Genomic DNA, 21658 nt, shown 5'->3' with positions numbered 1-21658 from the left:
AGGTGGTATTATCATTGGTCAGGCCTGAGTCACCTGCCCACCTCTGGGGGAAAGTGATTGCTGAGATCAGCCCCATTTGAACCATATGAAGTTATTAAAGGTGTTTATCCAAAATAAAATAGGATTGTTGTTTACAATGGGGCCTGTCGAGGGGTGGATGGGGAGAGGGAGAGCCTCAGGAAGAACAGCTGATGAATGCTGGGCTTAATACTTGGTGATGGGTTGATCTGTTCAGCAAACCACCATGGCACACGTTTACCTATGTAACGAATCTGCACATCTGCACATGTACCCTGAACTTAAAATAAAGTTGAAGATAAACAGAAAATAGGGGTGTTGTTACCTGAAGAAGAGGGTGTGGATACTCACAAACTAACACAACAGCTACCTGCTATAGGCAGCATCTGAGCTGGGTTTGCAGGATGGACAGGATTTAAGCTCAGAGCAATAAAGAACAAGGGAGAAATAAATGGTACATGCAGAAGCCACGGAGGTGCGGTGTGGACGGTTGAACCAGCAGCCTGGCCCCCCAGGAGGCCCCATGATAGTGAACAGAGAAGCCTTGTGTCCTCCTTGTTTCTTACTAAAATACTTGTTTGTAGTATTATTATTTTTTGTCTTTAAAGTTTACATGTATATACATATATATGTATGTATGTATTTTTTGTTTTAAGAGACAGAGTCTCACTCTGTTGCTCAGGCTGGAGTGCAGTGGCACAATTATAGCTCACTGCAGCCTCGACCTCCCAGGCTCAAGCGGTCCTCCCACTTCAGCCTCCTAAGTAGCTGGGACTACTACAGGTGTGTGCCACCACACCTGGCTAATTTTTTCCTTTTTTGTAGAGAAGGGGTCTCCCTATGTTGCCCTGGCTAGTCTCTAACTCCTGGGGTCAAGGAATCCTCCAACCTCAGCCTCTCAAAGTGCTGGGGTTACAAGCATGGGCCACCACGCCCAGCAACAATAATTTCTTAACATAATCTAATAATAAAACCTGCATTCAAATTTCTATGATTTTCTCAAAAAAGCTTTTATTTATAAGTTGGTTTGTTTAATTAAGATCCAAACACAGTCTGCACATTGCATTTGGTTTTGTATCTCTTAAGTCCTCTTTTTTCAATAAACTTTTATTTGAGGATTAATTTTTAGTCTCTTATAATCTTTAACATCCTCTGTACACATTTCCCCCCCCTCCACCTCATGTGTTTATTTGTTGGAGAAACTGGATTTTACTGGGTTTGACTGGGCAGCACCTCCCCAGTCATAAAAATGGTGTTAACACGTTTCTTTCTTTGGAGCTCTTGCCTCTAAACTGAAGATAGGTCTAGAGGCTTGATTACACTTAGGGTGATTTTCTTTTGTTTTCTTTCTTTTTTTGACAAGTCAGCTTCATAGGTGGTGTTGTGTACTTTCCACTGCATCATAACGGGGGCATGTCATGTCTGGTTCTCTTAAATAGAATACTTCCACTGCTTCAGCTTTCTGAAAGATGTGGGCATTTTGGATACATACTATTTATTAGATCTAAAAGTTCCCTTTTATTCCTAGTTTGATAAGACTTTTCAAAAACTGTAAATGGATGCTTAATTTACTAAATGCCCTTTCTGCATCTATTTAGGCATTTTCTTTTCTGCTTTGGGTGACAGGATTTTCTGTTCTCATAAATTAATTTTGAGGATGTGCTCTATTTTTTCAGTTCTCAGGAAGAGTTTGTGTTGGATTGGAATTTTGACTTCTTTGAGTGTTTTGGTAGGATTTGCTTGTAGGTCTTTCTATGTGGGCCTGGTGCTTTCCTTGTGGGAATATTTAAAACCACTGATTCAATTTCTTGAATGGTTTCAGACCTATTCAGGTTGTCTACTTCTTAAGTCAGTTTTGGTGAGTTATGTTTTCCTATGAATTTGTTTGTTTCATCTAACTTTTTAAAATTATTGGCTTCAAATTTTCATAATATTTCCTTTTAATGTCACCTTTTCCATTGCTAATATTCTGTACTTATGCCTTTTTTCATTTTCTTGATCAATATTGCATAGGGTCTGTCGTTGTTACCTGAAGAAGAGGGTGTGGAACTTTTGGCTTTCCTGGTCCTCTCCATTCTAAACTTTCTTTTTTCCATTTCACTGATTTCTACCCTTTATTATTTCCTTTCTACTTTCTTTGTATGTGTTCTGGTACACTTCTTTAAACTTTTTTTTTACATTAATTAAAATTTTTTTTAGAGAAGTGTCTCACTATGTTGCCCAGGCTGGAGTGTAATGACTATTCACAGATGCGATCAGAACTCACTGCAGCCTCAAATTCCTGGGCTCAAGCAGAGCTTCCTGCTTCAGCCTCTTGAGTAGCTGGGACTATACGTGACATTGCATCCAGCCAAACTTCTTAAGTTGAACACTGAATTCATTTAATTCATTTATTTTAGCTTTTCTTCTTTTCCTTTTACTTTTTTTTGACACAGCCTTGCTCTGTTGCCCAGGCTGGAGTGCAGTGGCACAATCATAGCTCACTGTAACCTTGAACTCCTCCCTCAGCCTCCCAAATAGCTGGGACTATAGGTATGTACCACAATGCCTAGCTAATTATTATTATTTTTTGTAGAGATGGGATCTCCCTATGTTACCCAGGCTGGTCTAGAACTCTGGCCTCAAGTGATCCTCCTGCCTTAGCCTTCCAGAGTGCTGGGATTACAGGCGTGGGCCACAGCACCCAGACTTCTGTTTCTACTATAGATGTTCAAGGCTATTAATTTTCTCTCCAATTGCTGCCTCAGCCACATTCCTCTACTTATTTTCATTATAAAATGGTTTGAAAATGTTTTCTATATTTATTTAAACTAATTTTTATTGCTTCTTTTTTGGCTCATGAGCATTTGGAAGTGAATTTCTATTTTTATGACTTTTTTTTAAAGTTGAGTTTTACTTTATATTTAATGAAATGCACAGATCATGTGTGTTGTTTGATATGTTTTACCAAATGTAGATACCTGTCTAAATCACACATTTATTAACATAGAGACCATTTTCATGACAGCAAAAACATGTTTTTTTCTATCAGCTCTTGCTCTTCCCTGCACAACGTGAGGCAAGGACTATTTTTATTTTTAGCATCACAGAGTAGCTTTGCCTTTTATAAAATTTAACATAAATGGAATCATACTATATGATTCTCTTTGTGTCTAGCTTCTTTTCTTCATTACATAGTTTTTGAGTTTTTTTTATGTCATTCCTTATATTTTATTGTCGTTCTCTTTCCTGTTTTTCTTCTTCTTCCTTCTCTTCCTTGTTCTCCTCCTCCTCTTTCTTCATAGTGTCACATTTCATGAAAATACCACGATTTACTTACCCATTCTCTTGTTGATGGATATATGGGCTGTTTCCAGTTTGGGGCAAATATGAGTAAAGTTGGTATGAGTGTTTTTGTACAAGTGTTTTTGTACAAGTGTTTTTGTAGACTATGTTTTTCCTCTTGGGCAAATACCTAGGAGTGGAAATGCTGAGTCATCTGGTAGATGGGTGTTTACCTTCATAAGAAGCCAAGCAGTTTTCCAAAGAGGTTCTACCATTTCATACTCCTACCAGGAAAATCCTAATATTTGACATTTTATGTCTTTTTAAGTTTAATTATTCTACTGAGTAAAATATTATATTCTAGTTGTTTTTAAATTAGTTTTGTGATTTTATAATGTATAGTTTATATACAAAAAAGGCACACATCTTATTGGGCATAATTTGGCAAGTCTTGACAAATGCACACACCTGTATGTGTAACCACCACCCCTAATCAAGATATAGAACATTTTTCTTACCTCAGAAGACTTCCTTACGCTTCTTTACACTCAATTACACCCACTTCTGCCCCAGGTTACAATCTCATTTCTACCACTCTATATTGGTTTTACCTGTTCTAGAATTTTACATAAATGGAATTATACATGATGTACCCTTTTTTTGTATGGCTTCTCTCAGTCAGCACATTTTTTTTGAGATTCATCCATATTTTTGTGTCTAATGTTACTTATTCCTTTTGACTGTGGGTGTGCCGCAACTTGTTTATCCATTGACAAGTTGATCTCCTGATGATCGACATTGGTTTTTTGTGGTTTTTTTTTTTTTTTAAGTTTCTGGCTAATTATAAACAAATCTATGAATATTCTTGTGCAATAATTTTTTGGATCTATGTTTTTATTTCTCTTGGGTAAATTCCTAGGAGTAGAATGGCTAGACTATATGAGAGGTGTTTGTTTAACTTTTTAAGAAACGACCAAACTGTTTTTCAAATTAGTTATCTATCAATACCTGTGAAAAGAAGGGAAGAGGAAAACTAAAGAAAAAAACAAAGTGGTTACATAACTTTACATTCCGTGTAACAGCGTATGAGAGTTTCAGTTGCTTTACATCCTTGCCAACACTTAGTGTGGTTTTCTTAATTTTAACTATTCTATTCTGAGTATAGTGATTTTAATTTGCATTTCCTTGGTCTCTTGATAGTTGTTAATGTTGACCATCTTTACACATGCTACATATTCTTCTGTGAAGTATCTGTTTAAACATTTCACCTGTTTTTGTGGACTATCTTCTTATTACTGAGTTGCAAGAGATATTTACATATTCTATTTATAAATTATTTGTCAAATATTTTCTCCTAATGTGTAACATACCTTATCGTTTACTTAAATAGACCTATTAATAAGCAGATTTTAATTTTGATAAAATCCAGCTTATCAATTTTTTATGGTTAATGCTTTTCTTGTTTTAGCTAAGAAATCTTTGTCGTTCCAAGTTCATGATAGTTTCCTTTGTCTAGAGGCTCTGTAATTTTAACTTTTATATTTAGGTCTTGATCCATCTCAAATTAATTTTTGTGTATATGATGAGGTAAATATCAAGATACATTTTTTCCCATATGGATATCCAATTGTTCCAGCACCATTTTTTAAGAATTTTTTCCCCATTCATTTCTTCTGGTGCATTTGTAAAAATGCAATTGACTATTTATTATTAAATTAATCTCTGACTCTGTTCTATTCCATTTGACTATCTGCCTGTCTTTACATCAATACCACACTGTCTTGATTATATTATCTTTATAGTAACCAGCAGTGTAAGTCCTCCAAATTGGTTCTTTTTTTTTCAAAATATTTTTGTTTTATTTTGCATTACTATTTTATGTCCTTTGCATTTTCATGTACATTTTATCGTCAGCTTCTCAATTTCTACCAGAAAACCAAAAATCAAAACAACACATGCTAGAATTTTGTTTGGGATTACACTGACTTTAGATCAATTTGGATATAGAGATATATCATCCATGAACATGGTATATATCTCCATTTAGTCTGGCTTTTAAAAATTTCTTTCAGCAATGCTTTTTAACTTTATATGTAGAGATTTGTTTACTTTATTTTTTAAGACAGAATCTCAGCCTGTTGCCCAGGCTGGAGTGAAGTGGCATGATTTTGGCTTACTGGAGCCTTGACATTTTGGGCTCAAGCAATCCTCTTGTCTCAGCCTCCAGAGTAGCTGGGGCTACAGGTGCATGCCACCACACCTGGCTATTTTTTTTTTTTCTTTAAGAGATGGAGTCTTGCTATGTTGCCCAGGCAGAATGTAAACTCCTGGCCTCGAGTGAGCCTCCTGCCTCAGCTTTCCAAAATGTTGGGATTATGTGAGTGAGCCACTGCACCCAGTCAATATGTAGAGATATTAAACAAATGTGGTCAAATTTGTTACCAAGTATTTTATGTTCTTTGCTGATTATGTAAGTGATAGTTCTTGAATTTCATTTTTTAAATTTTTTGTAGCTATTATATAGAGATACAATTAACTTTTATATATGGACCTTGTAGGCTTTGATCAAAGTTTATATTTTATTAAAAGTGAGTTTTTTTGTAACTTCCTTAGGAATTTATTTATTTGTAAGTAGAGATTATTTTACTTCTTCTTTTCCAGTTTTTATAAGTTATCTTTACTTTACTTGTCTTATTTCACACGATAGGGCCTCCAGTACAATGTTGGCTGTAAGTGGTGAGAGTCAATACTCTTGCCTTGTTCTTCATTTTGGAGAGAAAGCATTTGGTCTTTCACCTTTAAGTGTGATGTTAGTTAAAGGACTTTCTTAAAAGGATTTTGTCTAAGTTTAAAGTTTCCTTTGATTCCTAGTCTGCTGAGAGTTTTAATTATAAAATGCTAAATTTTAACAATTATTTTTTCTGCAGTTATTGAGATGATAAAATTGTTTTCTCCTTAACTCTGTACATATGACAAACGATAGTGATTGATTTTCAAAATATTAAACTAGCCTAGCATTCTTGTGGTAAGCCCCACTTAGCCATGGTACATTATCTTCTTTATGATGACTAAATTTGATTTGCTGGCTGCTAATTCAATTTGTTAAGAATTTTGCATTTATATTCCTGAGGATTATTTGTCTATGATTTTATTTTCTTGTACCTTACTGGTTTCCTACTCTTTTGAAAGAGTTTGTTTAATGTTGGCATTATTTATTTCTTAAATGTTTGAAATAAATCAGTAATAAAACCAACTGGACTTGGAGTTTTCTTTAGGAAAAGTTTTAAACTATGAATTCAATTTTTAAAATATTAACGGAGATTTTCTTTTTGTGTTAGTTTCTGTGATTTTTATCTTTCAAAGAATTTGCCCATCTCATCTAGGTTATTGAGTTTGGTGGTATAACCTTGTTCAAAATGTTTCTTTGTTATCCTTTACTGTCTGTTGATTCTATAGTGATGTTCCCTTTTTCATTACTAATATTGTTGTTTCTTCCCTTTTTGTCGTGATCAGTTTATCTAGGGGTTTCTTAATTTAGTTATCTTTTCAAAGAAGTAACTTTTGGTCATGTTGGTTTTCCTTTATTTTCTTTTTTCTATTTTATTGATTCTGGCTTTAATATTGTTTTCTACCTTCAATTTATTTTGGGTTTAAATTTCTTTTCTTTTTCTACCTTATTAAAGTGGAAACGTATATCAGTAAGTTTTAAATCTTTATTTTCTTATATACCCATTTAAAGCTCTAAATTTCTTAAGCATTGCTTTATCTGCATCCAACATATTTTGGTATGTTATGTTTGCAATACTATCCAGTTCAAAATATTTTCTAATTTTCTCTCATTTTTTTCCTTTCTGATCTATGGTTATTTAGAGGTTTTTATCTTTAATTGCTAAGAACGTGTGGATTAAAAAAAAGGAAGACTTCCTGAATTTGCATGTCATCCTTGTACAAGGGTCAGGCTAATCTCTGTTTTGTTCCAATATTAGTCTACGTGCTGCTGTAACAAGTACTTGTGGATTTTACGTGTGTCTCTCATTTACTGATTTCTAATTTACTTCCATGTAGAGAGAGTACTGTCTGTGTAATTTAAGTCTTTTTGAAATGCATTGAGACTTACCTTATGGCTCAGCATATGGTCTATTTTGGTTAATATCTGATGTGCCCTTGAAAATAATGTATGTTCTGGAGTTGTTGGTTATTGTGTTCTGTAAATGCCAATAATGTTAAGTTAGTTGACCTAATTCATATCTTCTCAAATCTAATAGATTTTTTTTAGCCTACTTGACCTATCACTTCCTGAGAGAGTAAATTTTTTTGTTGCTGTTGTTGTTGATACAGGTTGCTCTAAAAACTATAATATACATTTTTAATTTATCATAGCCTACCTTGCGTTAATATTTTTGGCTTATGAGAAGTGAATATGATACAAGAATATTCCACTGATCCACTTCCCTTCCATTGTGCTACTGTTAACTGCTCATTTTACTTTTGTATGTCGTAAACCCCACAATGATGATTTTCCCTTTAACAAAACATGTTTTAGAGAAATCAAGAAATAAAAAAGTGTCTTTATTCTCACCACTACACGCCTGGCTAATTTTTTGTATTTTAGTAGAGACTTACTTACTCAGTAAGTAAGTAAGTAAATTGTGGTATTTTCATGAAATGTGACACTATGAAGAAAGAGGAGGAGGAGAACAAGGAAGAGGAGGAAGAAGAAGAAACACAGGAAGGAGGAGAATGAAAATAAAATATAAGCAACAACATGAAGAAAACTCAAAAACAATGTAATGAAGAAAAGAAGCTAGACACAAAGAGAATCATATAGTATGATTCCATTTATGTTGCCCAGGGTGGTCTCGAACTCCTGAGCTCAGGTGATCTGCCCACCTCAGCCTCCCAAAGTGCTGGGATTACAGGCATGAGCCACCACACCTGGCCTACATTGATTTTTGAGTATTAAAACAACTACAAGGTTTATCCTGAGATAAACCCCACTTATATTATCCATCTTAAATATTGCTGCATTTGATTGGCTAAAATTTTGTTTAAAGCTTTTACTTCTATATTTATGAAGGATACCGGTTTATAATTTCCTTTTCTTGTAATGGCTTTATTTTCTTGCAATTTGTATCAGGTTTTGCTATTAGGGCAATGCTAGACTCAGAAGAAGTTTGGAAGTGTTTCCTCCTCTTCTATTTTCTGGAAGACTTTGTGTAGAATTTGTATTATTTGTATTATTTGTTCCTTAAATGTTTGGCAGAATTCATCAGTGAGCCCATTTGGGTGTGGAGTTGTTTTGTGGGAAAGCTTTTAACTATAAAGTTCATTGCTTTCATAGTTATATTAATAGCAATGGAGCTATACTCATTATTTCTTCTTGAGTGAGCTGTGGTAGTTTGTATTCTTTAAGAACTTTGTCCATTTTCATGTAAGTTGTCAACTTTATTGACATAAAGTTGTTCATAATATTCTGTTACTATCCTTTTAATGTCTGTAGGATTTGTGGTGATGGTCTCACTCTTGGTAATCTCTGTCTTCCCTCTTTTATTTCTGATTAGTCTGACTAAAGACTTATTCATTCGTTGATCCCAGTGAATCAGTATTTGGTTTCATGAATTTTTCTCTATATTTTTCTATTTGCATTTTATTTAAATTCTTATCTTTATTGTATCTTTTCTTCTGTTTATTTTGGGTTTAATTTGCCCCTCTTGTATTAAGCTTTAAGGTTAAAGTTTAGGTCATTGATTTGAGAACTTCCTTGTTTTCTAATACAAATGTTTAATGTTATAATTTTCCCTCCATACACTGCTTTAGTGGTATCACACAAATTTCATATGTTATGTTTTCATTTTCATGAAGTTCAAAATGTTTTCTAATTTCACTTGTGATTTTTTTATTTGACTCATGAGCAACCAGAAGTGTGTTATTTCATTTCCAGTTATTTGAAGACAGTAGATATCTTTCTGTGCTTATTTCTAATTAAATGCCATGTGGTCATAGAACATACTTCCTGTGATTTGAATTCTTTTACATTTGTTGAGGCTTGTTTCATGGCTCACATCATGTTCTACCTTGATAAATATTTTATCTGCCCTTGAAAAGAATGATCTTCACCCACAGCTAGTGCAGTGTTTTTCTCATATTATTAGGTCAAATTGGCCCACAGTAATGTTCAAGTCTTCTGTATCCTTACTGATTTTCTGTTTACTTATTCTATCAATTATTGAGAGAGAGATGCTGTTTTTTAGCTTTGTTACTGTAGTCTAGAATAGCTGTTACTCTAGAACTACAGTGGTTTCACTTTTAAGCTATGGATTTTCTGGTGTCTCAACTGAATGCATGGTGTTGTTTAGTAAGGCTGGTCAGACCTCCAAAATTCCCCACCGCTGTATACCCTTCGGCATCTCTAGTCAGCTCACAGATTCCCCACAGATTCGAGCTGATCAGTCACTCAAGGGGAAGTCTGTACAGATATCTGAGCTCCTTCTGTGCACAGCTCCCTCCTGCTCAGTACCCCATCCAATTCCAGCTGCCTTGGCAGCCCCAAACTCCAGTCACCGTTTCTTCTTCCCATGAGACTATGGCTCTGTTTGGGCTCCACTTCTCTGTGAGGTAGTTTGGAAAGTGGCCCTGGACAGGAAGCTAAGGTGAATCTGGAACTAGCCTTTTCTGTAGGTAGTACAGTATGGGGCAGCTAGTTGCAACTCAATAACTATTTGTTGAATCAGTGAAGGAATTCAGTGGGATTCGCACACTGCCTATTAAGGTTTTAAATGTGTCTACGTCTGGAAGAAGGGAAGCCTGTGAAGCTGAAATGATGACAATGATGGATGATGGGGAACAAGCAAGTCCCAAGTTGTAAACTTGGGGAACAGGCTCGTCTGGGAGTTCAGAAGGAGAAGAAACCATCATATTACAAATCTGGGTAAAATCACGTGGATATTCCCTTTCTCCCTTTCCCTATAGGGAGCTGTGTTTTATCAGAAGGCAGAGTGTTGGATGCAACAGAGTTGGGTTTGAGCAGTGGTGTCCAAATATTTTAATCACATCCCCCATTAGTAAAATAAAAATTTAAATCATCTTCCTAATATAGGTAAATTTATTTATTTATAAATTATTTTCATGTACCATAATTGGCTAGTGTCTCAAGGCATAATATGCACTTAAGTTGATGCTTACCATTAAGGATAGTAAACAAATTCATTTTCAAATTATATTCTTGGTCATCCTGGGCTTTATGGCTGGCTTCATATCATATCCGATTATGTGAAAACAAAGTGTGACCTAGAATAGATGAAACACATTGAGATGTTCTAATATTTAATAGTTTGTTCCTCACTTCAGGGGATTTCGTTGGACACCTATGTTGGAGACTTTGGGCTTAGGGAAAAGGCCTCAGGGAAGTCAGGGGGCCTGGCTGAGGTCAGCACCTGGCTTCCTTTGAGAAGCTGCCAACTCTCCCAGCCAGAAGCACACTCCTGCTGCCATCTCCTGAACTGCTCTCACTGGTGGTGTTAGTAATGAGGCAGCTGGAACCGGGAAACCCAGCAGCCCTTAGTGTGAAGCCTTGTCACAGCTTTGTCACTAGCTGGCTCTGGGACCTTGAGCAAGTTGATTCTGTGGAACTCAGCAATCTCAGATGCAAACACGGGTCTCATCTAATTTCCAATCCCACCTTTCTGTAAGAAGTAGCTCAGTATAGCAACTTCTAAAAATCCTGGGTTCGAAACCACTTAACATCTATGTGGCCTTGAGCAAATGAGTTAGCTTTTCTGAGCCTTGTTTTCTGATCTATAAAATGCAAACACACTTTGCTTGTGAAGATTAATTGAGATCATATACATAAATCAAAAAACAATTTTTTCTATATCTCCTACACCTGTGGCTCTCAAGTTTTATATGGGGTGTCAGAATCCCTGGGAAACTGGGTGAAGTACACGTTCCTCCCCCACCTCCCCACACCCTGTCCCGCCTCATTCCTCCCATCCCACCGCATCCCTGATTCTGAATCAGAGTTTCTGGAGGGGAAGCCCACAATCTGCATTTATTTATTTATTCATTTATTTAGAGATGGAGTCTCACTGTGTCACCCAGGGTGGAGTGCAGTGGTACAGTCTCAGCTCACTGCAACCTCCACTTCCCAGGTTCAAGCAATTCTCTTGCCTCAGCTTCCCAAGTAGCTGGGATTACAGGTGCACACCACCCTGCCCAGCTAATTTTTGTATTTTCAGTAGAAACGGGGTTTCACCATGTTGGCCAGGCTGGTCTTGAACTCTTGACCTCAAGTGATCCACCTGCCTTGGCCTCCCAAAGTCCTGGGATTACAGGCATGAGCCATCGCACCCAGCCCGGCAATCTGCATTTTGAGGGACTCCTGCCTGCTTGCACTGCACCAGCCTGTGTATGCCGCCTGCCACACCAAGCACAGAGTCTTGCACTTGGAAGTGTTCAAAATAAAACAAAAGGGCAAGACAGAAGAAGGCAAGCAAAACAAAGGGCCTGTGCTCCTGCAGGTCAAACAATCCCCAGCCAGGCTGCTCAGCACACCACCCACAGGTCAAGGCTTGCCAGCCCAGCCTAGCCCAGCCCTACTGGAAAGTTCACTGTGGTCAGACCATGTTTTTCAGCTCTCTGCTCTCTTCTCCCGTGGCTCTGTTTTGACAGGTGTATCCAGGGCTGGCGCAACAGAAGTTGTCAGCTCAGCCCTGGCTACAGACGAGTTGGAGGGAGGGCAGAAGGCTTGCCCAGCCCCTTGTCCTGCCTGGGTGGAGAGGTGGTGAAGTCACTGGGGTGAAATGAGTGGGCCGGCCTGGGGTTTTTAGAGGCACTCAAAGGACATGAGCCAGGTCTATGGCTTCCAGCAAGCCCCTGCTCTCCTTAGAAGGAGGCCCAGGCAGCCTGGAATGGTGGCTCACGCCTGTAATCCCAGCACTTTGGGAGGCCGAGGCGGGTGGATCATGAGGTCAAGAGATCGAGACCATCCTGGCCAACATGGTGAAACCCCATCTCTACTAAAAATACAAAAATTAGCTGGGCATGGTGGTGCACGCCTGTAGTCCCAGCTACTCAGGAGGCTGAGGCAGGAGAGTCACTTGAACCTGGGAGGCAGAGGTTACAGTGAGCCAAGATCACGCCACTGCACTCCAGCCTGGTGACAGAGCAAGACTCCATCTCAAAAAAAAAAAAAAGAAAGAGGCCCAGGAGTGACTTCAGGGCTTTGCAAGTCTGGTGGGGATTAAAATCACCCCAATGGTGAAGGCTGGGCTTCTAATCTGGGGACTGAAATTCCAACGGCTGTTACCACTCAATGTGCGTTCAGACTTCATCGCCTTGGCCCTGGAAAGTTCCAGAAAATAATTGAGCAGGGCAGGAGAAGGAGCACTTGGTTAGAATTGCAGGACAGAGGAACACAGCGTGTCAGGCTCAATGGAGGCAAGATCAGTCCACTCCCTCTGTTTTCTGATGATGAAACTGAAGGTCAGAGAGGACCAGTGCTAGGCGTAAGTTCCCACAGTGATGAAGGGCCAGCAGGGCAGAAGCACAACCTGCCCCATTTCCATGGCCACCGAGTCACTTCCGTCATGGAGCCCACTCAATCACCCACTCTGAGGTGGGTTTCATCCATTCACAAAATTTATGAATATAGGGATTCTCAGCATTTGCTTCAAGCTTTGCAGTTCTAACTGTCCGTCCCCTTAAACCCCAGGTTCTGCTCTTTGGATTTCAGTAGTACCTAGAGCTGTCCAGATACTCCAAAGGGCCACATTAATACTAAGAGCAGTTTGATGACTTAGGACAGGGAACAGGATTGGGGCGGGAACACTTCCCAAGAAATATGTGGTAGGAGGCTTCCTGAGGACTCTCACCAATAGGAAAGTAGCCTGAGAACTGGATCTACCACTAGCCAGAGACACCAGACTGGAGTTCCAGCCCCAGATGTGCAGCAAACCCCTCAACTGCTCTCAGTCCTTGGTTTGTCCCATGAGAAGTAAAAGACTTGAGCCTCAGACTCCCCCAGGTCCCTCCCAGCTCTCACAGTTCAGGGAGTGTGAAATGAGACATGCAGGGGCTGGTGTGCTGGCTACTCACCTGCAGAGGAGCACGGAGCACACCTACTGTGGCCCAGGAGGCTCTTCACCCATATAATAAGTCCCACCGTGACAACAGCTGATGTTTATGGTGTGTTGAACATTGTCAGGTGCTGTGGACATCTCAGATGTCGGTAGGGAGGAGGGACCTCATGCTACTCACTATAGAGGAAGCGGTGAGGTCCATGTGAGGCAGCCATGTTTGGCCCCATCCTCACTCCCCTGCCCTTTTGCTCACTTCCTCAACTAAGCACCAACCCACCAAAAAAACTCCAAAAAAAAACAAAAAACAGGGCCCCAGGCTTGCACTAGGTCACATTTTGCCAGTGAGTGAGGCTGCTGTGCCGACTCACAGATGATCCGGCTGTCCTCTTCCGTAATCCACAGACCCTGCCAAGCCAGGCCCCTTGGGGCAGGTCTGGCCTGGTCTCTGCCTCCTTTCCTGTTCTATCTCCTTCTCTTGGAGACAAAAGCCAGAAGCAGGAGGTATCACTCACATGTCCAGGCCTGCCCTGTTTTCCAATCTTGTTTTAGCCAAAGAGCTCCAGGGCCAGGCTGCAAGATGCATTGGGCTTACCATTTCCCGCTCTGTTTCTGCTCTCTCCGAGTAATTCCCTCAGACGCTCTTGGTCCCTGGCCGAACTCAGTGTTTCTAAAATGAGGTTAGACCCAACTCCACAGTGAGATTGAATTTCTGGGGGACCCTCGTCTCTGGTTCTCCTTCAGAGGCCCACCTGGAGTGCAGCCCTGAAGGCATCATGCCCCCAAGTCAGGAAGAAAGGACTCAAAGACACCTCACTCCTGGAAATAGGTCTTTACTGACTCAGTAATACTATGCAGAATGGTATTATCATATGTGGACAGAAGAGTTACATGGCCGTGGGGTGTGCAGTGCAAACCAGTTGCACATCCAGGACAGTCAGGAAGGTGCGGAAGGGCTGGTCTCTGGGTCCGTGTTGGGAAGGAGACAACTCTATGCCCTAACCTTGCGGGCGGGGGTGGAGGGTGACTGAATCTGTTTGAACATGAAGGCAAAGCAGCTTTAGAGTGTAGCCAACAGGAGACCTCCACCCTGTGGGGTGATTTCCCAGCGCCACTCTCTGCCAGTGTGTGCAGGAAGTTGGTGGGTGCCAAGGAGTGATGACAGAGGGGGCCTCTGTGGGTGTCCAGGCCCTTCCCACTCCTAGTCCAGCTGGCTGCCCATGCAAAGAGGGCTTGGGCCATTGTGGGTCCTGGTGGGACAAGGTTGGCACGCAGCTGTGATCAGGAGAGCCGTGTGTGGGAGGCGAGAGCTGTCCTGTTGCAAGGGGTTGGCCCCTCTGCAGCCTGATCCTCCCCACCACTCCAGAGGAGCCCCCTTGGGGAATAGGGCAGGCCAGCCTCAGGGAGAGCAAGGGAGGCAGCTGTGCAGAGAGAACCTTCTGGCCTGCCTCTGTCTCCCATCTCCACTCAGGCCCAATGTTCCAGGGCCTGCAGAGTGCCCCCATGCAGATGAAACTCCTGCTTGGATTCCTTCCGGGATGCTCCTGAAGGGCAGAGGCAAAGATGAATTGAGGCATTTTCTGGACACGTGAAGAAATAAATGTTGAACTTCTCAGGGGGCGCTGTGTGCAAGGCCAGAGAATGTCGGCCTCGTGGCCCCACTGTGCTGTGACAGACAGGGACAGCTCCCGGGTATGCTGTTCCCCTGCTTGTGGGGAGGGTCTTGTGGTTGCCAGGTCCACTTTGCTTCTGGAGTTTTGGCAGTAACGCCCCACCCGCAAAGGTTTCCTTGGGGCTTTTCAACCCCAGGGAGCCCTGGGAAACTGCTGGCCAGCATGGGTGCCCAGAAACAGATGTGAGACCTTCCTCCCGAGGTAGCTGCCTCCCTGGCAGGCTCAGTCACAGGAGATGGGGTCGTCCTCTGCCCTCTCCTCCTGCCCAGCCAGGGAAACCCAGTTGGCCCACCTGGCCAGCAGAAAAATCTGTGTGTGTGCATGTGTATATATGTGTTTGTGCGCACGGATATGTGTGCAGTGCATGTGTGTGTGCGTACATGTGTGTGCCTGTGCACATATGTGTGCATGTGCCTGCATGTGTATGTGTGCACATGTGTGCATGCATGTGTATGTGTGCATGTGTGTATGTGTGCATGTGTGTGTGTGCATGTGCACATGTGTGTGTGAGGAGGGGCTGCTTTCCTATGGCACAGTCACTATGGGGGAGCCCAAAGCTGCAGGGTCAGCCCTGGGGAACCCCGTCATTGGAATCAGAGGACCACAGCTGTCTGTATGTGAGGCTTTCTGGGGCCTGGATCTGCTCTGCACCCCTCCGGCATTCTGTGTGACCGTGGCCCTGCCACAGCCCTCCTCAGTAGAAGCTCTGGCTTCCTGGTGGACCAGGAGGCCCGGGGAGACCAGGGGGACCCTGGATCCCTGGTTCACCCTTAGGCCCCATGGCCCCCCGCTGGCCTGGTGACCCTGTCTTCCCTGCAATTCCCGGTTTTCCCTGAGGCCCTGAGGGCCCTGGAGACCCCGGGGGCCCTTCTGGCCCTGGGGGCCCTATGTCCCCTTTTGGGCCTGGCTGTCCTCTCGGCCCTCCAGTTCCAAAGCTGCCCTTTGAACCTTTGAGGCCTGGGAACCCTCGAGGGCCAACAGGGCCCCTTTCTCCCACAGGCCCGGCCTCTCCAGGTTGCCCCTGAGGACCCTGGGGTCCCAGGGGGCCCAAGCTGCCGGGGTCTCCTTTCGGGCCTCTGCCGCCAACAGGCCCTTTCACGCCCATATCTCCTTTGAGTCCTCTTGGTCCTGGAGGGCCGGGGGCACCTGAGGTTGGAGAGAAGATGGGAGAAGTCAGTCTGTCAGGGGCTCCCCACCTGAGGCTCACCCACGAGCAGAGCGGGCACGGCGACAGCCCGAGGGTTGAACAAGTCTGGCGGACACTCATTTCTCACTGCAAGGCTTGCCGACAGCTCCACACACTGAGGTTAGGGACCGAGGGGCTGGCCAGCTTCGAGAAGCTCCACACACACACTGAGGTTAGGGACCAAGGGGCTGGCCAGCTTCGAGAAGGGGCCAAGGTTGTCCAGGATTGCCTGTCCTGCTCTGAGGCCAGTCTGACCTCCTGTACCTTCTCATGCATGGTCTTTGACCACTGTATTCACCCCCACCCCACCCCCGTGACTTCTCAGACATTTGGGAACAGGGTTCAAGTCAGGTGACATGGAGGAGAAAACTAAGAAAGTGGGGCGTGAGAAATAGGTGTGTCCCAGTGTGAGTAAGTGGGCACAGTGACAGCCCAGAGAAAGGTCAGTACCTCCAGGAAGCCCACCCTGATCACCCAGCCTCTTCACTGAGCTCTTAAGGCTACTACGTTGTGAGTCTTTTCATCGACACATAGAAAGAGAAGTCACCGCACAGTGAAAGCAAACACTGGGTGCTATCTGGTGGGCCCTGCTAGACTGTGCAGCCCTAGGAAGATGGCAGGAGCTACGGCTCACATCCCAGCCCTGGACACAGAGCCTGGAATGCAGTTAGGAAAACTCAGTATGTGCTTGAAGAGGGTGATTCACCAAGCAGCCATGGACCCTCCTGTGAGCCTGGCTCTGCATGAGGGCCTGCGGGAGTTGCCAAAATGAAGATATGGCCCTTCCTTAAGGAGCCCTGTCTAGCGCCCAGGACAGGAGTCTGATGACCTCACGTCCTTCTGGCTATGTGGGTCTGAGAGTCTCCACCCCTCATAGCTGTGCCAACCCTGAGGACACAAAGCAGAAAGTAGGCCTTTCGGGGGAAGGGATTCTGCATGCTGGGAGCTGGGAGCCCTCCACTGCCGTATCCAGTTCTGCGGCACAGGCCCCTTCATCCTGGCTGATGCTACCTGAGCCCTCTGCTGTGCCCCTCTCTGTCTTCTTCCCAGGGTGTTTCTAAGTGGAGCAGAGTCAGTGAATACATCCTTTATTATGACCTAAACTGGAAACCACAGCCCAGACAGAGCCAGCCCCACCAGAGCCAATAAAAACCTTCCAGTCGGTTCCCTGCCACCACCTGCCCTTGCCCACCTCCCGCCACGGGGATGTGGCCCTGCATGGCTCACATGGCCTGCCAGCAGCAAGGCTGAGATTCCATTGTTGAGCTAGCCAGGGATGAAGGGTGGCCAGCAGCAGTGGCAGCAGCCTGGCCTCAGAGAAGCCGGGAGGCAGGAGATGCCTTTGGCCTGCAGGAGCCCCTGGCAGCTCAGCAGCCAGAGTGCCATGGGCCCAGGCTGATGCCTACACAGGAGCCACCTCCCCACCCTGGCAGGACCTGCAGGGAACCAGCACAGCCATAGCGTCTGTCTTCATCCTACCTCTGCTCCTGGCGCCTGGGCCAGCTGAGGTTTGGAAAAGCAGAGAGCCATACAGAGGCGGAGAGGCCCCCCGAAGCTGTTGGCAGTGCGGCAATGCTGGCAACACTGTTCCAAAACTCAGATTTCATCCACAAAATTGCGTGCTCACTCAGCTTCCAAGGGCCCTGCAGCTCCATGACCCCTTCTCCTGCCACTCCCTCCTCCCTGTCTGGGTGGGCACTCGCCTCCTCCCTCTGTCCCGACTCCTCCTGGGCTCACTTCTCCCCCAGGGCTGGTCCCCAGCTCCCTGGTACTCCACTCTCTCCACTCTCGCCTTCTGGGTGGACAAGTTCACAATCCCCATCTCCAGCCTTGACTCAGGAAAAGCCTGAGAAGACTCGTTAGGACAAGGACACCCTGCCCTGCTCCTACACACAGCTGGGGCCCCCTCACCTTCTTCTGGAACTCCATTCCTTTCTATGCCACCATCTTTGGTGGACAACCTCTCCTCCCTGGTCTCTAAGAACACAGCAGCCAGCTGTGAGGATTTCTTTCTTTTTCAGAGACAGGGTCTTGCTCTGTTGTGGCTGGAATTCAGTGGCACAATCATAGCTCACTGCAGCCTTGAACTCCTGGGCCCAAATGATCCTCCAACAGGCGCATGCCACCATGCCAGCTGATTTTTTTATTTTTATTTTTTTGGCAGAGATGGGGTTTCACTATGTTGCCCAGGCTGGTCTCGAACTCCTGGGCTCAAGTGATTTTTCTGCCTTGGCCTCCCAAAGTTTTGGGATTGCAGGCATGAGCCATCCCACCTGGCCTGTATCTGTGATTCTAAGGGATTCTATGCCAGCAGCAAAGGAGAAAAAACTCTCCCTCCTCCCCACCAGCCCCCTCCAGCTCCTCTTTCCCGGGAAGCTCTGGGGAGTCTTTCCCTAGGTGTGGAGGCCCAAGCGCCCACATGCTCCTAGTGGATGTTTGTGCAGAAGCCTCAGTCATATCATTCCCTTCATTGCCCAGGAGCCGCAGCCTAGCGTGAGTGGAGGGAGGATGCAGGGAGAAGGGTTCCCTCCCTCTCTATATCCACCCCTAAGCCACAGCTGCCGCTTCTGACCCCATCTCTGAGAACCCAGATCGGGGTGGGAGGTGTCCCAGGCAGCGGCCGGGAGAAGATAGAGTGGACGATGTTATCAGGGGCCTGTCTACATCTTGTGGGCCTCCGCATGGGCTACTGATGGGTGCCTGTGGTGCCGACAGAAGCCTCCCTTGCTGCCCGTGTCACGGCTGGCGGAAGGAGCTGCTCAGTGCTGGCGTGCCATAGTCAGCCCTGCTCACTCTGCCTGCTCCATGCCTTCTTGAATCTCCCACAGGGTGGAGAAGGGAGGGACATGAGAGCAGTGACATTTGCCAACTTCGTCGAGTGTCTGCTATGTCTCAGGCAGGAGGCTGTTGCTCCATTTTACAGATGACAATGCAGGTGCAGCGGGTGGCCACGTGCTCAAGACCACAGTGCTGGCGTCAGGATTCCAATCCAGACCCGAGAGGCTCTAAGACCCAATCTCCTTCCCCCATGCCGCTACCTTGGCTCCTGTGCCACTCCCGGCACTGCCTGGAGGAGGGAGAGGCTGCAATCCTAGGCACTGCCTGGAGGAAGGAGAGGCTGCAATCCTAGGTGCTGCCTGGAGGAGGAAGACCCCAGAGCCTTTTTCTAAAGAGTCCTTTGGGTCCCCACTGAGTGAGAAGAGGACTCAGAAGGCTGCCTTCCTTAGGTGAGCAGGGCCCCACCTGCCCTCCAGGCCAGGCATGAGTCATGCGGGCAAAGGACTGACAGCAGGCGTGACCTGGTCTGGCTAGGGAGGAAGTCAACAACTGTAGTTTAGTAGTTAGTGTGGGGGCAAGGAATGTGGACAGAGGCTGACCAAGGCTCCTGCAGGCCGGGATGCCACTGACCCTGCCAGTAACAAGGCAGGGGTGAGGGGCAGAGGAGAGGAGGGCTAGTGGCTGCTCTGAGCTGAGGGAAGGCACTTCAGGCCACCAAGGAAGATGGGCAACAGTGGCTGAGGTGCGTGGGAAGGAGAGGGACTGGCACACCCTGGAGTCTGGTGGAGGGGGGCGGCCATGATTACTCAGGAAGCCACAGGCTGTAATCAGGCCTTCCAGGCTCATTAGGGTCCAGCCACAGCTGACCTCACGTCTGGGACCATGGAGTGGCTGGCTCTGTGGTCTGAGCTTGGGATAGGGAGGAGGGGTTGGGGTAAGCAGAGTGCACAGTATCTCGGGCATCAGCACTGCCCACCCATGGGAGGGGCAGTGCATGGCCCAGGAGGAGCCCATGGTACATCTTATGGTCAGAGGCAACTGGCCAGCTTACAAGGACAGAAGAAAATAAAACAAAGGGGTGCCTCTGGAGGAACTGGCCTGGTGCCGTGGGAGGCATATTGGCGTGGACATCAGGCACCCAATGTTTGAGACCCAGCTGTCATATTAGCAAAGCGGGTGGCTGGGGCTCAGGCTCCCCTCTGCTCCATCAGAATACTGGCCTGGCTCAGGGACTCTCAAACTTGCTTGTTGCCAACTGAGGGCTATTAAAAACATGCCCATGGGCTTCGACTTCTGCTTACGATGGACTAGTTTATGACAGATTCAACCTCCCACGGAGAACAAACAGAGCTGTTAGAGAAAGACCAAAACGTCTTTCTGGAGGCTTTGGAGGGATACCAAGGGCCAAGATCCCAGAGAAGAGAAGACTCGTTGAAGTCAGCCTGACATCTTTTCCCCTCCAGGCATTTGTGGATTTGTTATTGGTTTGTGCAAAGAGGCTTAGAAACCAACAAAAGGCTGCAGCTATTAGGCTGAGAAGCTGAGTGGAGTTTTCAGCAGCATCACAGGGCTGAGAGAACAAAAACTCGGTCAGGGCCACCAAACCCTCTTCACTGCCACCTCCACAGGTGGCTCCTTGGGCCTGAACAGCAGAATGACATGACAGTCTCTGCTTTTTCGTCCTTCACAGGTAAACTCCTGAACACTTCAGCGTGGAAGTACAATGGAGGGTGGTGCTTATAGAACACATTTGCAGATTGGATCCATTTGTATCTTGCCCATCTTGGGCTTCTACCTTTTGTTCACACTTTCATTTATTTATTCACTGAGCAACAGTTCTTGTACTTTCCAAGAGCCAAGCACTCTGCTGGGTCCTCGATGAGTAACACAAGGAGCCTAGGTCTCCAAGCAATTTAGCATCATAATAATCCCTTATGCAGGGCAACCTTTCATATTTTACAAGAACTTGTTCACACTCATTGTGAACACTGATCCTCACAATTACCCTATGGGATACAGGTAGGAAAGGCATTAATATTTATATTTGCAGATGAAGAAACTGAGTTCAAAGTGTGGCTGGGTGTGATGGCTCATGCCTGTAATCCCAGCACTTTGGGAGGCCAAAGGTGGGAGGATTGCTTGAGCCCAAGAGTTTGAGACCAGTCTGGGCAACAAAGTGAGACCCTGTCTCTACAAAAAAGAAAGAAAGAAAGTAGCCAAAAGCCCCGCCCCAGGTCATTTAGCTAATAAGTTATGATGGTTTTAGTCTACAATCCCCAGATGATAGTCCTAGCATGGACACAGTCTAGCACAGACACTGAAATTACCCTACAGAGTAGGAAGAGATAAATATTTTATGAGAGACACAAACACTATGAAAGTACTACAGTCTTTCTGTTGAGTAAATGGGGGCTTAGAATTAATTAGAGTGGAATAGTTCTCAGAGATCAGCTGGTCTTACCCCTTCATTTACAGATGAATGAAGCAGAGCCCTGGAGGGATGAAGTGATTCTGTCTAAAGATCCAGAGCACATCAGAAGCCAGGCTTCTTGCCTGTGCAGTCTCAGAGTTCCAACCCTTCCACCAGGACTTGGCACCTTCCACGTGGCTCGGGCCACTGCAGTCCCTCCCTTTATTCCAGATAGCCGCTCAGTTCCGGCCAGGTG

General features: G+C 44.9%; 1 protein-coding gene and 1 non-coding gene across 3 annotated transcripts in view; both read right to left on the bottom strand.

The window, feature by feature from the left end:
• Positions 1-7188: 7188 nt before the first annotated feature.
• LOC112134759 (U6 spliceosomal RNA) lies at positions 7189-7292 on the bottom strand. Its single transcript, XR_002916117.1, has one exon. It is a non-coding gene; the product is annotated as a U6 spliceosomal RNA (small nuclear RNA).
• Positions 7293-14172: 6880 nt separating this feature from the next.
• SCARA3 (scavenger receptor class A member 3) overlaps positions 14173-21658 on the bottom strand; it is a 38823-nt gene continuing 31337 nt past the window's right edge. The window contains exon 6 of one of the 2 annotated variants that reach the window (XM_002818936.6): positions 14173-16174. In XM_002818936.6, coding sequence (XP_002818982.3) covers positions 15723-16174 — 452 coding nt within the window. In that variant the 3' untranslated portion in view covers positions 14173-15722. The remainder of the gene's footprint in view (positions 16175-21658) is intronic. The other variant, XM_024251427.3, reaches the window with a different exon arrangement.

The sequence above is a fragment of the Pongo abelii genome, chromosome 7 (assembly GCF_028885655.2).
Source record: "Pongo abelii isolate AG06213 chromosome 7, NHGRI_mPonAbe1-v2.0_pri, whole genome shotgun sequence".
In the NCBI taxonomy this organism is placed as follows: Eukaryota; Metazoa; Chordata; class Mammalia; order Primates; family Hominidae; genus Pongo; species Pongo abelii.
This window is presented reverse-complemented; position numbering and strand designations above follow the sequence as displayed.